At 37.8% G+C, this 20033-nt stretch overlaps 1 protein-coding gene across 2 annotated transcripts; it reads left to right on the forward strand.

Annotated features, from left to right (window-relative positions):
• The first annotated feature begins 1857 nt into the window (after positions 1-1857).
• Positions 1858-20030, forward strand: gdf11 (growth differentiation factor 11). 2 transcript variants are annotated; one of them, XM_023832972.2, is made up of 3 exons: positions 1858-2606; positions 12703-13076; positions 16230-20030. In XM_023832972.2, the coding sequence occupies exons 1-3, from the start codon at positions 2189-2191 to the stop codon at positions 16605-16607; spliced, it is 1170 nt and encodes a 389-aa protein (XP_023688740.1). In that variant the 5' UTR covers positions 1858-2188; the 3' UTR covers positions 16608-20030. The 2 variants fall into 2 exon arrangements, with proteins under 2 accessions (XP_023688740.1, XP_023688731.1); XM_023832963.2 differs by having other exon boundaries at positions 16227-20029.
• The last annotated feature ends 3 nt before the right edge of the window (positions 20031-20033 follow it).

The following is a 20033-nucleotide window of genomic DNA, read 5'->3' on the forward strand; positions in this document are numbered from 1 at the left end:
GTTTATATTTTATTTCTATGTCTGGCTAATGAAATGGGAAAAATACCAGGCAGCTAGTTAAACAGAGAAGCCACATGAAATGACACAAGTACCCCGGGGCCTATCAAAATCACATTTTTGCAGTCAGCATTCACTATGAGTAGTAACCACATGGAACAGTGTCTGATTACAATCCTTTATGTAGAGTTACACCTAACATAAGTAGGAAGTTATAAATTATATACCTCAAACTTGAAAACAAAGACTAAGGTTAATCAATAACATTGGCAGTAGTGCCAGAAAAACCCTTTTTGTCCTGATGTTTATTTATAACTTAAGAGTTCAAAGTCTAACGGATTCTTTCTGCGGGAGTCATATTTGCCTCTCTCTGGTTCTGAACAATTCCTGTGCAATCCTGTTAAACAGTCACTAATTAGCAGAAAGAGACGTTCAAATGTATGGGGCTCCCCTTTAAAAATGGCTGCGTGCCTCACAGCATAGCGACTCATGTAGGTGGATATTCTACTCACGCGGAAAACAATTTTGAAGAACAAACTTCCCAAATATACTTCTTCAATTACATTTATTATTATTATTATTATTATTTTGCTTTACCGAAATTATACAAATTAAGAATTCTCAAAATGGTAAGAAGGTATTTATGTTTAAACGTGTTAATATTTGCCGTTTCCATAGAAGATAAAAGCAGATTTTTGGAGTTCAAAATTTTGATATTTTTTTCCTCAATGTTTTATGCATATCTGCCGTGTGCTGCATTTATTCTTTTTGTAATATAGTCTACCTGTTCCTGAATTTTATATTGTATTCATGAATGATGATTGCGCATGTCCTATATGCTTTGTATTTATGTTGTAACCAATTAAATTATTATTATGATAATTTTACGGGAACAGAACTCCGGAACCGTTTTCTTTTCCTTAATGTTGTATGATCTGTACCATATGAACAATAGCGCCACCTGATGTACTTAGTCAGATCTGCAAATAGGAACCTCTAAGACAGGATCTGAGTATAGTGTAAAATATTAATCACACAATATGTTTCTGATGGAACATAATAATAATAATAATAATAATAATAATAATAATAATAATAAATCCATTATTATCATCAGTTTTAAACTAATAATGTAACTTGATCCAAAACAGGGAAATTGATCAAAGTACTCGCCCATTACATCTCTGTGAGAAACAGTACATAAACTCGTAGTTTACGTATACTTAGCTTCTTTACTCACAGTGTCATATAGAAGCAATTTACCCATACACGTAACTTCTGTACCCTGCATGCCAAGTAAATGAATAACGCAAAATTCAGCATTGTAAAAATAAATGGTATTGAATTTCATTCGAAAACGGTATAATACAGATACCAGTTGAACTGAGCTTTACATTTTGATATCATACTCTAATTTTGAAACTAATTTGTTTTTCTAAATACTGTGGCTACAAATTAAAGTGTTAGTATAGTGTTAGTATGGTTTGTCTTATCAATTTAAAACTTGGTGAAGTAACAGGTTGAAAGAGACTCACACACTGGTCCAGATGCCATAAATGTAGACATACTACAATTCAACGTCTTATATTACCAAGTAAAATCATTTTATTATATTTTACAATTTTATACATTTGTACCGTTTTTTTGTTGCCTATATGGTGAGTGAAAACGCGTATCAGTTTATGGCATTTTTATATTGCAATGCATAAAAAACATCGAGCAAACTCGTTCTGTCTCTCCGCATATACTCCCTCCCTCTCGCTCTTGACTTGGTGACAGACCCGAGAGCCTTTTGTGCTTCCTCAGCCAATAGAGACGAATTACGACACTGAGCAGCTGTGATATATAAACGGCCCTTTTTAGACGTGCTTGCACACTTTTCATTCACTCATCTTAATATATGAACGTTGTGGATTTCATTATTCCATGTTGGTACAACCAAAACAAACCAATCCAATTCTGAGACTGAAGAATTTGATTTCGAGTGATTTGAGGAGATAAACGCTGGAGCGCGTACTAATAACATCTACTTCTGCACTAAAACGTAAGGCATCATTCATGAAAGTAATTAAACTGGAATTGCCGCAGATCACCGGTATCTTTATGAGGAGAAAATAAATACGGTGGAGCAAGGCATTAGGAGAAGAAAACGGGAGGACGAAAGGAAGACCGACACCAGCCATTCAGCATCATGCCTAAATATAACTTTTTGTTGTGTTTGATGGTCCTCATCTCTTTGGGACTATCCGGGAGTGACGAGCCTCACCTATTCTTTCCACCAGCAAGCGAGATACCCACAGAAGCCGGTTTGTCACTAATAGAGGTAGATGAAACGGGTGCGCATGAGTGCTCAGCATGCGTTTGGCGAGAACAGAGCAAGGTTCTGAGGCTGGAGACGATCAAATCCCAGATTCTCAGCAAGCTGCGGCTCAAGCAGGCGCCTAACATAAGCCGTGAGGTGGTGAACCAGCTGCTCCCTAAAGCGCCGCCGCTGCAGCAGCTCCTGGACCATCATGACTTCCAGGGAGACGCTTCCTCACAGGATGAATTCATGGAAGAGGATGAGTATCACGCAACTACTGAGTCGGTTATAACAATGGCTTCGGAGCGTGAGTACTGTAACTTACTTAAATAGTTTATTATGTGCAAGCTGGTGGACATAAATTTGATAACAATTACTTTATGTTATTTGTATGTAGCGTTGTCGAAAACAATGCTTCGTAGATTTCAGTCGGGAGGATTTAATAGTATTTATGATTTTAATTTTTTATTAAGATGAATGACAGTCCGCAAAGCCATCTGTTTGCTAGGGCTGTCAAAATAAGAATGGGCGGTGTGAACTGTGAACTTGATAAATCAATATTCCAATTAATCAACATCTAAAGGTATATGGCACAATGTATATCAATTTTATGATTGCATTGATTAATTATAGTTAAATAAACTCAGAAGACATTCCCGACAAACGTTACTTATTAAAAATATATACTTGCGTTCTATTAGGATATTTTCGCTTCTGCTGCACAAAATGGTATCATTAATACCTTTACAAGTGATTTTAGCTGCTGTGGCCGACTGACGTTGTGACATGTAGTTCGGTGTATGAAGGATGCTCTACGAGGCTCTAGGCAGAGAGAGAAAAGCTCTCCTCTGCTTTAGTGAATACTGACAATTTGTCCACAGCCCAAATATTGTCTTTCCTTTGACAGTGAGCGCTCGTTGGTCTTTAATATCTGTTGTAAGATCTATCGTATCAATACCAGATAGCTACTTTTCAGACAGTTTCACCCGCACTAACATCAATCAATGGTCCCTATTCATAAACCGCTCTTATACAAACGCCCGAATCGTTTTTTGAAGGCTAACCATAAACTCCGTATTAGCTTTAAAACAGGATACACCTTTGTCTTCCATCCCTTTTAATTTACTAGTCGGTGACGGAAGTTCGACAATTTGAAGCTTATAAAGGTTTCCGATTAGTTTTAAAAACTGTCACTAATTAGGACAGTCGCATTTTGAATAGTGAACCAGTGTCAACATGGGTAACGAGTTCATAAATCAATATCAGTAATTCAGCACTGAGCCTCTGTCGTTTATTCAATTCATCGCAGTAATTATTTGTAGTGTACATTTTCCTGCTATGTTTTACACGATCTTTATATTGGCATATCTTAATTTTAAAGTCGAAAACGGTTATATAATTACATTATAAATACAGAAACAGGTGTTTGAATATAGAAGGAACATATCATATAAAGCTCCCTGGTCATTTACCGGTTTAAAAACAGTTGCGGCGCTGCAACACTATGTATCTGATATATATTTTTTAGAAATGTTAGTAGAGCCGACAGCTGTGTTCGATCAGCGCTTTATAAGCGGGCTCTAACCGGATCCCCTGCTGTTCCGCGCACTGAGAAAAAGTGTGTCCGAAAAGCTGCCATTGTTTCCTCATGCAGCAGTCCCTCTCGACAGCACTTGCCTTTTTAAATGCGAAGTTTATAGGCAGAGCTCGTTTTTTTCATTGAGGACACAAAGCCCGAGAAACAGTTGGGGTCGAGGGGAGTGTGTGACCTTTCAGCAGAGAATCGCTGGGGTTCAACAACATTTACACACGTAATGTATTCTGCACAAGGCGGACGAAAAGCCGAGCAAATAATCCGTTTTTTTCCAAGAGTGAACAAAGGTAGGTTTGTGTTCCCTTAACTAACCTCTTCGTCGATTGTTACACAGTCCACGTCGTGCCGGTTCTCAAATGCATAATGAACTTGCGCCGGTTCCACTGCCTTGTGAGATTTCATGACACCCTTAGGCTACATCTCGTTTACAGATGACTGTTCATTGCTACAGGGGTGGGGGGGGGGGGGGGGGGGGGTATTATTCTGCTGGCATAAACAGTCATAACTGTAAAAAGAACGCTCCAGTATTCGGTGTTGTACATAATTTTGAGTAAGCTCGAGGTTGCTATTGAATGATTATTTATAAATAAATATACTCCTCATATTTTATTTCCTTTTACGTATTTGTGACGGCCAATCTAACTTGACAGCAGGAAATAACAATCAGTGATCATTCAATATAAGGAACCATTACCCTTTAAATCCTATGCTGAATTCAGTAAATTTTACCTATGTTATGAAAATGGATAAGCAATACAATCATTCACCTGTGGTCTTGGCTGTCAAAGTGAATGAAGGTAATTTTCCTATTGGATACAACCTGAGTTCTTGGTGGCTAATGAGTATAGATTATTGTTGAAATGTACATTTTTGTAGACACATTTCTGATTATTGCAGTCAACATTGAAATTAGCTTGGCAGATATCCCTTGCATATAAGAGTCCTTAAGAGTATTTTAAGTAATGTTTTAATTTGTATAAAGGTAAAACATGCCCTTTTCATTTTTCAATAAATATGATAATCAATGAAAAAGTTTTAAACAGCTCTTCATTAAAACACTAGGATTTTGGGACTTAAATGGTGGGTGCAGACTAGGATTCCTTGGGTCTCATTCTTATAATTTCTTCCAGTCCAGGGCAGTTTTGCTTGGCGTGACCATTCCGTTCATGTGTGTGATGATCTCAGGGCCATAGCTGCCGCCTTCAGCTGTTTCCGCTTGTCTGAAATGCGGAAGGTTGACCTGCTTCTGTGTGCATTTCAGTCCTATCCTTTGTTAGGTGCATTTCATGTTCGAAAGCTGCTCAGCTGTGGTCTTCCTCTACAGTATTTTACTGTTCCTTTACATGTAGGTTTCTGCCTGCCTGAAATTCTGTCTTCATCACGCTGGTGACCGTCTACTGGTATAGATAAATTAATTGAAAAGTGTTTGAAAGTAGCCCCCTATAATATGTGTTGATCAATTTGTATATTCGCCTTCAGCCCAAACTCATTACAAGGATTCCTATTTGGAATAATGTTAGCATGATGTTATATAAGGAAACATATGTGACTGAATATCACACCTCCATATTTTGCAACACTAATCCCCCTCATTCTTGCCTTGACACATGCACACACGCACCACAGTGATTCAGTAGCAGTTTCTGGGAACGGGAGACAGCATTCTCGCCTGTGGCACAGTAATGGATCCCACAGGAGAATTCTGCGTTTCTGGTCCTCAGTTAAAGACCATCAAAAGCAGCAGCAGGCCAATCCAGCATGACTACTCTGCATGATCCCCACTCCTTCCCCTCTGACAATGCCTTTAAATACTCTCGTGGGCTCAGGATGCAGGTCAAAGCCACCAGTCACATTATATACGGGTAGCATTTGGTCACATTTCATGAAAATGAACTGATCTATAATATAATTACATTTATGTAATATTGCATAGTACAGTACTTCACATTCATTACAAAAATTCATATAATGCATATTTTGACTATGAAAAATGGATTCATTATAATATAATAAAATATCTAAAATGTGCATGTATGAGTTTGAGTTGTGTTTGTTGCTGGGTCCTGTACAAATTGCCCTTTTATGGGTGTTCCATAGGAGGCAGGCCAAGTGTTTTGGAACTTATGCGTTGGCCCTGGTGAGGTGGTGACCCTGCAAGGCCCTCATTTGTCACTTGTCCATGCGTTAAAACCAGGCCTTCCTCTCTCATCAATGCCCTTTCTTTAACAGCCAGAACTTTGTACATTTGAAAACGTTTGCTGATAATTTGTCATTTCCCCTTCTGGATTTCAGTAATTGGCAGCTTATGGTAATTGTAGCACATTAGCACACACCTGGAATCGAGCATCTATTCATAATACATCCGACCACTGTAACCTACTCGAGGAGCATAGCCCAAAATCACTGAACGCTCACACAGTTTGGTGCAATTTTATCTCAGATTATCATTAATTTATTACTGAGGCTGATCCACAGCTGTAAATCGTGAATATCCCAAAAGCTATGTCTGGATAAAGAGATATATAATGGCCTGTTTTAGTTAGAGGAATGAAAATCCAGTCCTTGAAAGAAGCTACAAATTTGCTGTTGTACAAAAGTGTTATTTAAATATGACTCTCGTCAGTCATTCATATTTAAGGACATATTGACATTCTACACGCACATCCTCTCAGCACTGGGCATTATGAATTACAGGTCATATCTCACACCAACAAGGAATTTTTAAGCTCTTCTTGCATGACTGATACTAGATGTAAAGTTATAAGTTTGCAGTGTGTTTCTCAGCATTTTCATCCACGGGGATAACCTGGGATTTGAAATATACTGACGCTGAAGTTGTGACTAGTGCTTTAGGAATTCAGGATTCAAGAATGAGACAATAATGTATTTCCCTCGATTTTGAAATGGGGAGTGATGGTAAAGTGGAATGCAAGGAGTCTCACAGCCTTCCACCATCACCATATACATACACCCACACACACTGGAGAAAAATCCCCCTATTGACAAAAAGGGTCACAGGGTTCACAGCAATGTGATATATTGGACGAGGAGCCAATTAACCTCATCAGGTCTCTTTCTTTGGCAGAAAAGGAGAAACGGTAGTAGATTAAACAGCACTACCCCCCCACACTCATCCACCAACCACTCCCACTAAAAAAAAAAAAAAAAAAAAAAAAAAAAAAACAGAAAACACAAGTCTTTTATAGTGTTGACCCTATAAAAGGGTCATTTCCTGAAAGTGCAGGAACCATAAACATTAAGAGGAGAGCGCTAAAAAGACGGGAGAGCACAAGTCCGGCTCTCCTAAGAGCAGGACTCCGCATTCATGCTAGGTTGACGAGCCTCTGAGGTTTTTATATATTTATACATTCCTTGGGGAGGCTTTTGATGGTGACACCTGCTCTGTCCGTTTCCAGTTATTTCTGACTATTAGAGAATAAACATAAACTTGTGTGCTGACTGTTTGGGGGCTTGTTTAAAAAGAAATAAAACCTTTAAAAAGCGCAGGCAGTAGAAATAGCACAACATGCTGTCAATTTTATGGCTAATAAAATTTCAAAGGGACCAAAGTCCATTAATAGCCTGGACAAAATTTCACCAGTGACTTCAGGAATCTCACCCCTTCCGCGTCGTGTTCCCCATTCCCACGATTCCACGTCTCTCTCCCATAAAGTCCTTTTCTCAGGGTAATAATTGTTATTGCTATTGCTGATGCCTGATAGACGTTTTTCCAGTCAAAGAAATATACAAACATAAATTACACCTCTTTCCAGTAAAAACATTAAGAGCAGACAGCACAAGTTAATAATGCTCAAATGTTTGTTTTTTTTTCAATATAGGTGCTGCAGGATTCTTTTAGCAAAGGTTGATTAAAATAATGCCCCCTTGGAAAGGGTTTTCCACTCGTTCAGTATTCCTAATTATTGCACCTTGGATCCACAGTAGTTGTTCTGCTGTTAAATGCTTGAATGCACTTGTCAGTTAGCACACTTCATACTGGCTTTGAAGCAAGTTTAAGACGCTACCATCCGGTCTACAGTGTTAAGTAACATGCTAATGCAACAGTCCACTGGGAGCAACAAGGAGCCTCGTTCTTTTCTCCAGGGAGAGTAATCATTGAGCATTTTATAGGTGTACTTAAAAATGCAAAACAGATGTTATGTATGACTAACATAGGAAATTATTACTTAATTAAGAAGTGATCTGGAGCTTTAAAAATGTTCATAATAAATTAAAAATGTGTAGAAAAAAAATCAGTGCTATGCTTTTAATTTTAAAATAAATGGGGCAGTACTGGAAATGGATAAAATAGAAATCAGATCTTGGAAAATTAACGAAACATATTTGTGTCTATTTTTATTGCCATTTCAAATCTAATACAAAGTTTAATAACCAAATATTACTTGACATTTTTATAATGTGGTTATATGTAATATTCAGTGTTTTGTTGAATCATCATTTGCGGTAAGGAATTAACTGTATTCAGAAATGTCAAAAATATGATAGAGGATATAAATATCTGTTACTCAGGAGATGATGAGAAACTCTCTTTCAGTCAATCAGCATCAGTCACACACATGTTGTAATAAAATGAGCATAAAGTGTCTTAGTTTGCCAGTGTGAGTTTTTGTCTTACAAAATGTTGACATTGTCTTTCAGCTCAATAGCCCCTTAACAACAAATCGAGAGGCCTAGCTCGCACCGTGATTCACAGCAGAGACAGGGAGGGTGTATCAATACCTACTGAGCCCCCTTGGCTTCCTCCCCCTCCTGGAAAGGCTGGAAGTATGAAGAGTGGGGTAGAGAGAGAGGGAGGTGAGAGATACCTTTAACACAGAGCATCGCATTGTCATGCTTACACAGAGGAGGTATTGTACCAAATGCAGCATCTCACATACTGAGTTCACTTCAGAAAGCACTGGACTGCGTGGTGGCGTGCAATGAATATACTTTAGTGATCTAGGATGAAATGCTGTAAACCTTTATTAACAAGGACAGGAATGATTACCACTTCAGTAAAGAACAAAAGCGTACAAGAAATATTCAGTTCCTAAACCTGGTCATTTAAGCACAAAGAGGCAAAAAATGCATCTTTTAGTTGTTTGGTCGTGGGCATTGGCATCATCAGAGGAAAAGCCATGACTTCTGCAAAAGCGTTTCGAACGGTGAGGAACCATTAGAGACTAAATGTTTGGTATGAAGGAGTTATTTGAAAGGTTTTACTTTACGTTGCTCATGGAGTGTTTTCAAATACACATACTAAATGTGCAGACATCTTGGAGAATCTGAATCACGTCACACATAAAAGGACGCGGGTCCAGCTGTCCAGTTCAGCATCTTGAATCTGCCTCTTTGTGGACTGTGCATGTCTCCCTTTCAATGGTTTTGATTCTAAGCCCCTGTCCCTCGTCCTGGGAGACTGCGTTGGGGCCCTGTGTCCATGTGCATATGTGCGTGTGTGTCTCTTTATCTGGCAGAACCGAGGGCTCACTCAGTTGGAACAAGGGGTATTAGGAGATATCTTTTGTGGCTCCTTGGGGGCTCCTCTACGGAGCCCTAATAGGAGTCTTGTGCCTGGCAGCGTCCCAGGGGACAATCTGAATAAGGGGGTCTAACATCACACTCCCCATCTCTAGCTACCCCCCTCTCCAATCCCTGCCTCCCTCACTCTCTCTCCATTCCCCATGGGACAGAGAGAGAAACAAAGAGGGAGTTGGACTGGGGTGGGATGGGATGGTTGGGGGGGTGCACTGTGCCCCCTGTCTTATTAGAGGGGTCATGAACGTGTCACAATGATTAATTTGCTGAGGTGCAGGGGGATACCCTAGAGCCACATTTATCCAACACTGGTGCTCCCAAATGCACACTTTCCACAAAATGGCACATTTGCATTTCCCATTAAGAAAAGAAAATATAGATATATATGCAAATAGAATCCCCTTTTGCTTATTCCATTATGCAGTATCGTTTCGGACATTAACAATAGGTGACCGGTTTCTTTTTGCAGTCTATTCAAAGTCAGTTGGCTCACTGTTCCTTTCCTCTGCCTGCCTTACTGAAGGCACAAGGCCATTGAACTCAGCATGATGACGGAACACTGAAGAAGAAACGCAAACTTAAACATGAACATTACAATGACAGCCCTACCTTGAGTCTGTTTTTTATAATTAAAACATTTTACTAAGAAGGACAAACAAAAGATAACATGCAATGCTTTGTGTTGCCTTTCAGTGCTGGTTTGGGGGGGAAAAAACGCTATTTGATCATTCAGTTGACTCTTTAAGTGTCCAGGCAGAACCTACGAAATATGTGTTACTGAGAGGATGCAATTAAGATTTGTAGGAGTTGCCAGCTACGATTAGGGTGTTGATTAAGCTTACCATACACAAATTGCACTGTCTGTCACTACAGATTAATGTCACACAAGCAGCTTCAGGATAAATCCCTTGTAGACCTTTAACACATAGCTGTCTAGTTTCTTAGTCTGTATTCCTTATGCCACAGCCAGCTTAAGAAAGGCCTGGAGCTTCTATAGTTACATAAATTCTGATGCACTGTCACAGCGCATGTTGGTTTCCATTCACACTCAGAATTTCAGGTGTTGTATCTACCATTATGCACAGTAATCAGAAATAAGGGTGACCATGCTTTGGGCCTCTTTAGTAAATACACAGGCTGGAATCACGTCCACTAAAAAGAAATGAATATGAAAGGAAACCAGCATAATTATAAATTAATATTATCAGAAAATATTGATCTTTTACTTTTTGGAGATTTTACTAAAAGCTTTGCTGCATATTTCCTGCTTGGCATTCAATCTGGCTTTTAGAAAACTATTAAGCAGCTAATGGACAGATGTAATGACCCTTAAGACAGTCTGGAAGGATTTAATTGGTTCAGTGTTTGTGAATGAATACTTATGCTGCCTAATAAACCCTATGTGGTAAAACCTGTCCCACGATGATGTAAGAAACATCCCACCTTGTTTCAAAGGCAAGTCAGTCTTAATGGTTACTGCACCTACTAGCAAAAAACTGGAAAGGTAATGGATATATTAGACCTTAGGCAAGTGTTTTGAGGTCCAGTCGGCCCCACACTTTACGTCTTACTGGTGCTAGATCCTGTATATAGTGAGCCATATATATATTTGAAGAAATAAACTTGCCATTGAGAGAGGTTGTCATAAGCTCTGAAAACAGTGCACCAGAAGGTGGTGCTCTAAGCAAAACCTCTGCTAATACCCCAGCTTGGGACTGGGCTAGGGGTAGATGAATCCCTGTACTGCCCAATATGGCGGTGAAGTACATGGATTTGTAACCTGAATGTTGCTAGGTTAAGTCCCAAGGGCATATAAAATAAAAACATACACCTTATAATTGTTTTTATAGGATTGTATATGTATCATCACTGCTAGGGTGGGGGACTAGCTATACAAATGGGTGTAATTATCAGCCATTTTTGATAAAACTATTGGCAAACAAAGGAAAATGAGTATAGCAATACGCTGGGAATACTGGTAGTTGTACAGATTTGATGTTATTTTGATGCTCAGTATATTTGTGGCCTATCCACAGTATGATAAACATTTATTAGTATTTTTATTCCCATCTTGTTTTACAAATTATGCATTGATATACATAATTGAATTTATTTCAAAGGATTTAAATTGTGATTTGTAAACATTATATTGTTGTACTTCTAACCAAAAATTAATCTAGTGCATTTTTGATTCTGGAAAACAAGAATGCAGTATCAGTCATTTCCTGCTAAGTTTGATTTACGTTCTTAGGATGGTTTCTTCTTCTCAGTGCACTACATATTGTGTAAGTTCCCTTTTATGTAATAAATAAGCTTTATCAAAATGTTTTTGATAGACTGAATTGGAACTTGTTCCTCTTTCTCATTAGATAGATCCAGGTGAGAATTGTGAGAAGTTTACATTTTAAAAATACGTAGCGTGCTCTTGTGAAAAGAAACCTGTATTAACATCGCCATATAACTGAATACCTAGTCGACCTTGACCTTCAAACTCAATTTGGCTATTAGGACTGACCCCCCAGCACCCCTGGGGATGTAAAGAACTGACAGTTTTGACCCTTGACCCTATTTCTTAACTAGGCCGAGATGCCAAAGTGACATTTTGACCCAGGAAGCCTTGACAGATTGTCATGGCAACCTCAGATTTAGAAGAGATTGACAATGCTTCCTTTGAGCAAGATTTTATAACTATTATTCTAATGGTCTTCTTACATAACAAAATAAGGATTTTAGTTTAGTGTAATTAGATGTATTACAATTTTAAATATACCTTAGAATCTTGGGACAGGTATTGTGATGATGTCATACATTTTATAGGGTATTCATGAGCCAAAAAGAAAATGTTTACAGTTCCAGAAGGAGCATTGCTTTTTAACTATTGACAAAGGGATTTCACTACATTTAAAATATCCATATTTAGAAATGATTAAGGACATGCAAGCTGTGCAAATCATCATCTAGTAATTAAAATATGTAACATTTTTAAAACATCACTAAAGAAATAATATAGACTACTATAGGTGCTACAAATAATCTTAAGGAAAATTTAAAATCTGATCATGCTATGAAATAGAATGTCTTTATTGATATTGTTTTGAAATACATTGATAAAAAATTGAAGCTGTCCACTGAGGAAAAATAGAAAGATTTTATAGACATTTTCAAACTTGTTTGCACAATAAAGCTCAAACTTTGAGGTTGAGTTAATATTGAATTAATAATGTTCAATGTTTTTGCACCATTGCGCTTAACTGCCATTTATCTTCAACAGCGGAACCATTGGTGCAGGTGGATGGAAAACCAAGCTGTTGCTTCTTCAAGTTCAGCCCCAAGCTTATGTTCACCAAGGTTCTCAAGGCTCAGTTGTGGGTGTATCTACGACCACTTCAGCAGACCTCCACCGTCTACCTGCAGATCCTGAGGCTGAAACCTGTTACAGAGCAAGGCAGCCGCCACATCCGAATCCGCTCTCTCAAGATTGAGCTGAATTCCCGGGTCGGCCACTGGCAGAGTATTGACTTCAAGCATGTCCTGCAGAACTGGTTTAAGCAGCCACACACTAACTGGGGCGTCGACATCAATGCTTTTGACGAAAGTGGCAATGATCTGGCCGTCACCTCTCTGAGACCCGGTGAAGAAGGGCTGGTAAGGACCCTCAGACCTGTTCCTTAGACATCTGACTATCATAAATCCAGTCCCTTCCTCTTCTGCCTTGTCTTTTTTCCTCCTATACAAATAGTTGATTAACCAAAAGCTAGATAGAAACCTATTTAAAATATCATTAATCCTATTTTAACTAGGCCTATAACCGTTAAAGCTATATGGTGTATTGAAAGACAAAATCTGTATGCATTCTTTCCACAGAAAGATGGCTTATGTGTGGTTTCTTAGTCCTGTTGTTATTTTTAGGTGTTTATAACTTCTTTACATTGTCATGTATTTGTCACAGTATTAATCTTAAACACATTGTATAACTTTACTTAAGTTATATATTCCTGATTTGCCAGAGCATTTTCATATCTGATGGATATTTTCACAAGTGGCACATGATGATGTACGGTTTGACGTTAGAGCTCCACGGGGAAGTTACCTTATCCGCTCGGCACAGCCACACAATCCCTGCAGCACACAGCAGCTGCCTGTATTTTTCAAACATGGGAGAAAAGACCAGAAACCCAGCAACAAATTTACAAAAAAATCAAAGAAGTAAAATTCCCTGCTACTCCTTGGATTTTCTCTCATCAAAGAAACCTAAGCTCAGTGTGACTTGAATTGACCCTATTGACCATTAGTCTTATTTGCTTATAAGAGCATTACTAAGCTGGTGTAACGTGCTGTGGAAAAAAAACCTCTGGGCCCTAATAGAAGAGTCAAAGTTAGAGAAGTCTAAAGTGTGCTCAAAAGGTCAGAATTCTGCGAAGCCTTCAGTAGGTGTTCAATTCCATTGATACCATCTGAGTCCATAGACTAGCATGTAAACACAGCCTTGAAAGAATACATGCATTTGTCATTTGCTATTTTAAAGACGAAAGTATGAAGAAGATTTTTTGTAATATTAGAATTTTAGGGTAATCTCTTACTATCCTAAAACCTGCATGAAAGAAATCCAGATTGACTATTAAATATTTGTTCATATCAGCTAATAAATGTATATTAAAAGACATATGCAAATATGACACATCAGGAACGGGTTTATTTAAATTCACAAAACAATTTATTTTATCAGCATATTAGCAAAGTCCCATTAAATTCCCTAACACATTGTAGAATATAAAGTTCTTTGTGCATTTAAATATATATTTATACATTAAATATATATTTAATTTTAAATATATAGTTGTGCCCTTACATTATTTTCAATTTACTGGATCCTAAGTCAATATTTGCCTACTATTGACTCTAGGATCATAGATCCTCTTCCAGGAACTACATGGATAGAAAAGAAGGTGTTGTCATATTAAAACTGATAATTAAAGGTAGTTTTTTTTAACTTGAATAGGTGCTATCATACCACTTCACTGAAACAATGGTAACTGGTATGTCTGAACAGAATTACAATCACATTGCAGTCTTCCACTAGGTGGTGACGTGAGATATGAAACAATCTTTACCACGAGCTTTCACATCACAAATCTTACACAACTGATTGAAAAAAAGAGGTCTGGGGGCAAAATAACGGAAAACTAACTAGCAACCTCCAACGTAAAGTACTTCTCTTAAAAGGTTAATGTAGTCTGCTGCACGCAATTATAATTATGTTAATCACTTGGAAGCATATAGTTGTGCTTCCTACATCCATCTTCTAACTGCTTGTCTTGGTGAGGGTCACGGGGGGACTTGAAGCCTTTCCCAGGCAGTCCAGTGCACAAGATGTGGGGGGGGACACCCTTGATGGGATGCCAGTGCAACCCAGGGCACCTACACACACTCGCACACAAAAATCATACAATTGTATTACAATTGACAAATTTTTAGTAGAAAAATATAACATGGTGCACAGATACATTTACATTCACAATTCTGCACTAGTGTATTTCACAAGTTGGTAGAATTACACATTTAGAGTAGTCATTGAAGCTCAGATGTGTCTGTTTGTATGCATTTCTTGTGACCTAAGTACAAATAGTTCTTAGACTATATATAATATATATGTGCTAACTATGTGAATATAGCTAAGATATGAATGTGAAATCACAGCAGCACGGTGGCTCAGTGTGTAGTGCTTAAGCCTCCCATTTATTAGGCTGGAGTTCTTGGGCTGTAAAGTTTCTGCTGTGTTTGTCCATCCTCCTACAGTCTAAAACACATGACTAGCTGATATTCTCACAGTGTTTGTGTTTGCCTTGTGATGGACTGGTGTCCCGTCCTGGATGTCCCCTTGTTCCCTGGGATAAGTTCCAGTTTTACTGTTACCTTGTGGTGAATTAGTGGTTATGGTAGATGGGAATAAGTTTTATTTTCCTTTTAATTTTCATTTTTAATCTGTCCGGCTTAGAGTTTCCGCAAATATCCTCCTTGGTCAAAACAATCCATTATATACATTTATAATTACCCAGCTAGATCAAATTGTGATGTTTATCCAGGCTGTATATTCTAGACAACTCTGAAATTATGAGCAGACCTAGAAATCTCTCACAAAATTACCAATGTCTCTTTCTTAGAAACAAATACCACCTCATCAAAACACACAGAAATGATTGATTTATGTACAGTACCATTTGCAACTGAGAATGAATGTGTAGCTAATAGAAATATTAACTAGCTGCATACCTTGGCTTAAGTCACACTAATAATGTCAAAATGGCTTTGGCTGTCAAATACAATGATTCGTATTTATTTTGAATTTTCTTGAACTAAACTTTTAACACAGAATGAAACAGTTTTCAAATGGCAGGATAGAAGGGCATATAAACGCTAACCAACTCACCAAAAATGTAGATAAGTGATAAAAATGAATGTCAAATTTTCAACTTTATTTAAAAAATACTGACACCATTTATTTCGGCAACCCTTCTGACATGTATAAAGGCATTATAATATTTTACTTCAGCATCACATTTCTTATTGCAGACGAGCATAAATACTGTGCTGTGCTAAGTCGGCAATAAGTGCAGGTGATGCTAAGTTTGATTAAGTGAAGCTGAAACCAAAGAAAATTTAAAGGTAGCTTAAAAAATTAAACAGTTAAGCTAGGACAAAGGTGATGGAAAGACATGATTTATTGTATATCGTAAGACGTCAACATCTCTAAACAGACTCTCGTCATTCCCTGTTCCCTCTTCCCTTGATTTCCAGCAGCCGTTCCTGGAGGTGAAAGTACTGGAGACAACCAAGCGATCACGAAGGAACCTGGGTTTGGACTGTGATGAGCACTCTACGGAGTCCCGCTGCTGTCGCTACCCATTGACAGTAGATTTTGAAGCCTTTGGCTGGGACTGGATCATTGCACCCAAAAGGTACAAAGCCAACTACTGTTCAGGTCAGTGCGAGTATATGTTTATGCAGAAGTATCCACACACCCACTTGGTGCAACACGCTAATCCCCGTGGTTCGGCTGGCCCTTGCTGCACTCCTACAAAGATGTCACCCATCAACATGCTCTACTTTAATGACAAGCAACAGATTATCCATGGCAAGATCCCTGGAATGGTGGTGGACCGTTGTGGTTGTTCTTAGACTCTATCAAATACCCTCAACCTAACATGACTGAGCTCTCCTGAACACCAAACGTTATTCTTGCTCCACCCCAAGCCTCCAATGGACGCGCCCACCTCCCTGTCCCCATGTGCCTCAGAAAGAGATGCTAAGTACAAATAAAGCAAAGGAAGATTGTTTTAGATAGTTGTTTTAGTTAAACTGGAAAAATAAGAAGGGCAAAATAAAAAGTAAAGGCGGGACTTGTTAGATAAATTTACCGAAGACTGCAAAGGGAGCGTCTTGGAGCAGCTGGAAAACAAAGCTACATCATCGTTTGTTTGGTGTTTGTAGATTTCTGAGGGTTTTCATTCAGACGAATTATCAGGTTCTCAAGCATATCTTGTGACATCCTTGGCCCTGCCTCTGGTAATGAGACCACATATATCCCAAAATATTAAGTGGGTTTCATGCATTTTAATCTTCAATGCATATATGTCATGCAGAAATAATGTTTTTTTCTGTAGAAAGGGGCCACACAGCGTGATTGTGTGTGAAATCTGTGAACTATTCAATATATATGAAGTGAGAAAAAGATAAGGCACTCAAATATTTTAAGAAGTTTTCCAAAATGTTTCAGAATAATTTCGTAAACCACACAAAGCTAGTCTAGACTTCTTTGATGCTTCTTTCGACCTTTAATTGCTTTAAAACACATTTAATTACTATATTTACAGAAACTTAAGGGTTCAAAAGATTCAAAGACAGTTCTTCTGCTCTCCCCCCCCCCCAATGTGATGCAGGTTACACCTCAGTGTGAAATTCTTGGGAATCCAAGTACCCTTTCACTGCTACTTTGATCTCCTTTTACTTGTAATCTTGTAAAAGACAAAAAAGAAGAAGAAAGAAAGAAAAATTTATTTCACTACCTTTAAAAGTCAATAGGAAAGGGTGGTCAGTGTGGCTTCTTTCAGTATACAACAGTAGCTGAAGAAACCCTTTATCAGTTTAAATAAATCAGCCATAGCTGAATTTCCCCAAATAGAGGGGCAGTGGCACTAATAAGTATTGAAAAAATATCTAAAACTCATTCCAAACTCAGAATATACCTGAAGATGAAGTCATGTTTACCGTATTTTGCTATTTGCTTATTATGACAGTGTTGGCTATGGATTTTGGGGGTAACCGGTCATTAATCCATATCATGCTAGTCCAAACAAGCAGGCACCTACAGAAGCCATGATCAGCCAAGTCCTGTGCTCTACGTTCTAGTAATGAAGCGCTTTAATTACCATACCATTGCCCCAATTGCACTCTGTTTGGACAAGGGTCCAGCTAATGCATTTATAAAATAAATCATGATTTATTGAAGGGCTTCTAAACAAAAATGGTTATAGGCATACTTTCGATCTGTTTGTTAGGCTAAATACTATTAAAATAACTAGTTAAAAATTAGGTTTAAAGATTTTAAGGTGCTAGATTCAAACTGCTGGGAACTGGAGGGGTGTTCACATAGAAGTGTTGGAATGTAGCGTGTGGATGAGTAACATAAGAGGCAATCTGAGCACATAAAACGTAGTGGTGGAGTTTCCTCCAAAGTTTCAGAGAATATACAAAATACTTTTATATATTTTAATTGTTCAGGATATATATGGGCATGCAAATAGTACTGATTTACATTTTTCCCTGCCCCACGTCCAGTGGATTAGCCAGCCTCACTGTGTTAATTGAAATATTGCCCCTCTGACTGCAAGACATTTAATGCATGTCCATAGTCTCTCTTCTAGCAGAACTACTGTCCCAAAACAATAACAGAAACCTTTTAAAATAATGTCATACTACGTTTCAAGAGTAAAAAACTGGCAGTGGTGCAGGGAATCTTATATATCAATAATATTTGGCAGAAAAACATGATTGCTATACTCATAAGTAAAGGGAGAGAGTTATTTAATTTTGGATTAAATTGGAAATACTGTCAATAATGTTGATATGAATATAATTTCACAGTGATTTTTATTGAGAAAAAAATATATTGAAAAACATTTTAAAGTCCTGGCCCATAAGGTATGGTGAATATTGGAATTGCTTGAAAAACTTAAGATTAAAAAGCAGAAGTCTGTCTCCCGGATGTCTGAACGGAGACATCCCTTGTTGGAAACGAAAGCACTATGCTGTTGGATAAAGGAAGAGCCTTTAGACATATATATATATTAAAAAAATCTCTTGGGGAATAAAGTCCTCTCTAGGCACTCTACCTTTCCAACAATAAATTTTGCACTATGGGAAGTTAAAGATATGAGGAGTTGTGTTGTTTTGTGTTTGACCTGATTGAGTTACAAGATCTTTACTATGGATTTTAAGTGAAGAAAAAGAAACTGTCAAAGCTTCTGACAACACACAGTGTGGAAAATCTAGTGAGTACATTTCCTCTTTTGTTACTGTCATACCTTTCTCCCATTCATCTGAAGCGGAAACCTGATATTTCCCCATAATTTTAATTGCAAAACATACCAACTGCAACACCTGAAGATGCAAATGCTTGGATGAACAGGTCCGTTAGATGGATTCTTGTTGTGGACTTACACTTATGCTCAAGTCACATATCTGAACTGAGGAATACAGAATAATAGAAAAATGCCTACTTGATTTTTTTTCACATGAGTGTGAGTTGCAGCGATGAAGGGAAGGAACACGTCTTGATCATCACATACACATCACATACACATCACATACAACACAGGTGTTGTCAGCCAAAGTGGGGGTATGATGTGTGATGTAACTCAAGGAAAAAGTGTCAAATGCTGATTGCTGACCCACTACACGGAAAAAGGGCTGTAGACATTTATCTGAAACAAATTATGGGCTAAACATTGTTTGACAAAAATATAATAAAAATACATTTTATTAATATCTACCTCACAAAATAATTCTCAATCCTTGCCCCAATAAATTTGAGTAAAGTTTCAATTGTGTGTGAATGTGTTCTGCTGTGGCCATTCACAAGTGGTTTTATTCAAAATTTCAGTCAAATAAATGGGTCATTTTGCTCTCAGGTTCATAAAGGAAAAGGACAATACAATGAAAGATTATTCTGAAAGGACTACTGAACTTAATACCTTAAAATATTACTAAATGCAACAACATGTTGTACCCAGGATCATTTATAAACACTGGTAATGTCATTCATAAAACTGCATATTTTGACACTTGTTTAAATGTATAATTGTATGTATGAGAGTGTTTTCATATATATGAGATAAGTAACATCTGTGTAAATAGAACCCACAATATTCAAAGCTCAGACAGGTTTTCCGCTTCTGTTTCTTCCCCTTTATTCCTTTGATTCCTTCCATGTTGTGCAGATAAAATTCATTCCATGTGTTAGTATGATGGTTGTGTACCTGTATTTTTTCTATTTTGTTGCTTGTTCAGCCTTTTCCTTTTGTACAATAAATCATTTATTTAGCC

The sequence above is a fragment of the Paramormyrops kingsleyae genome, chromosome 8 (assembly GCF_048594095.1).
Source record: "Paramormyrops kingsleyae isolate MSU_618 chromosome 8, PKINGS_0.4, whole genome shotgun sequence".
Lineage (NCBI taxonomy): Eukaryota > Metazoa > Chordata > Actinopteri > Osteoglossiformes > Mormyridae > Paramormyrops > Paramormyrops kingsleyae.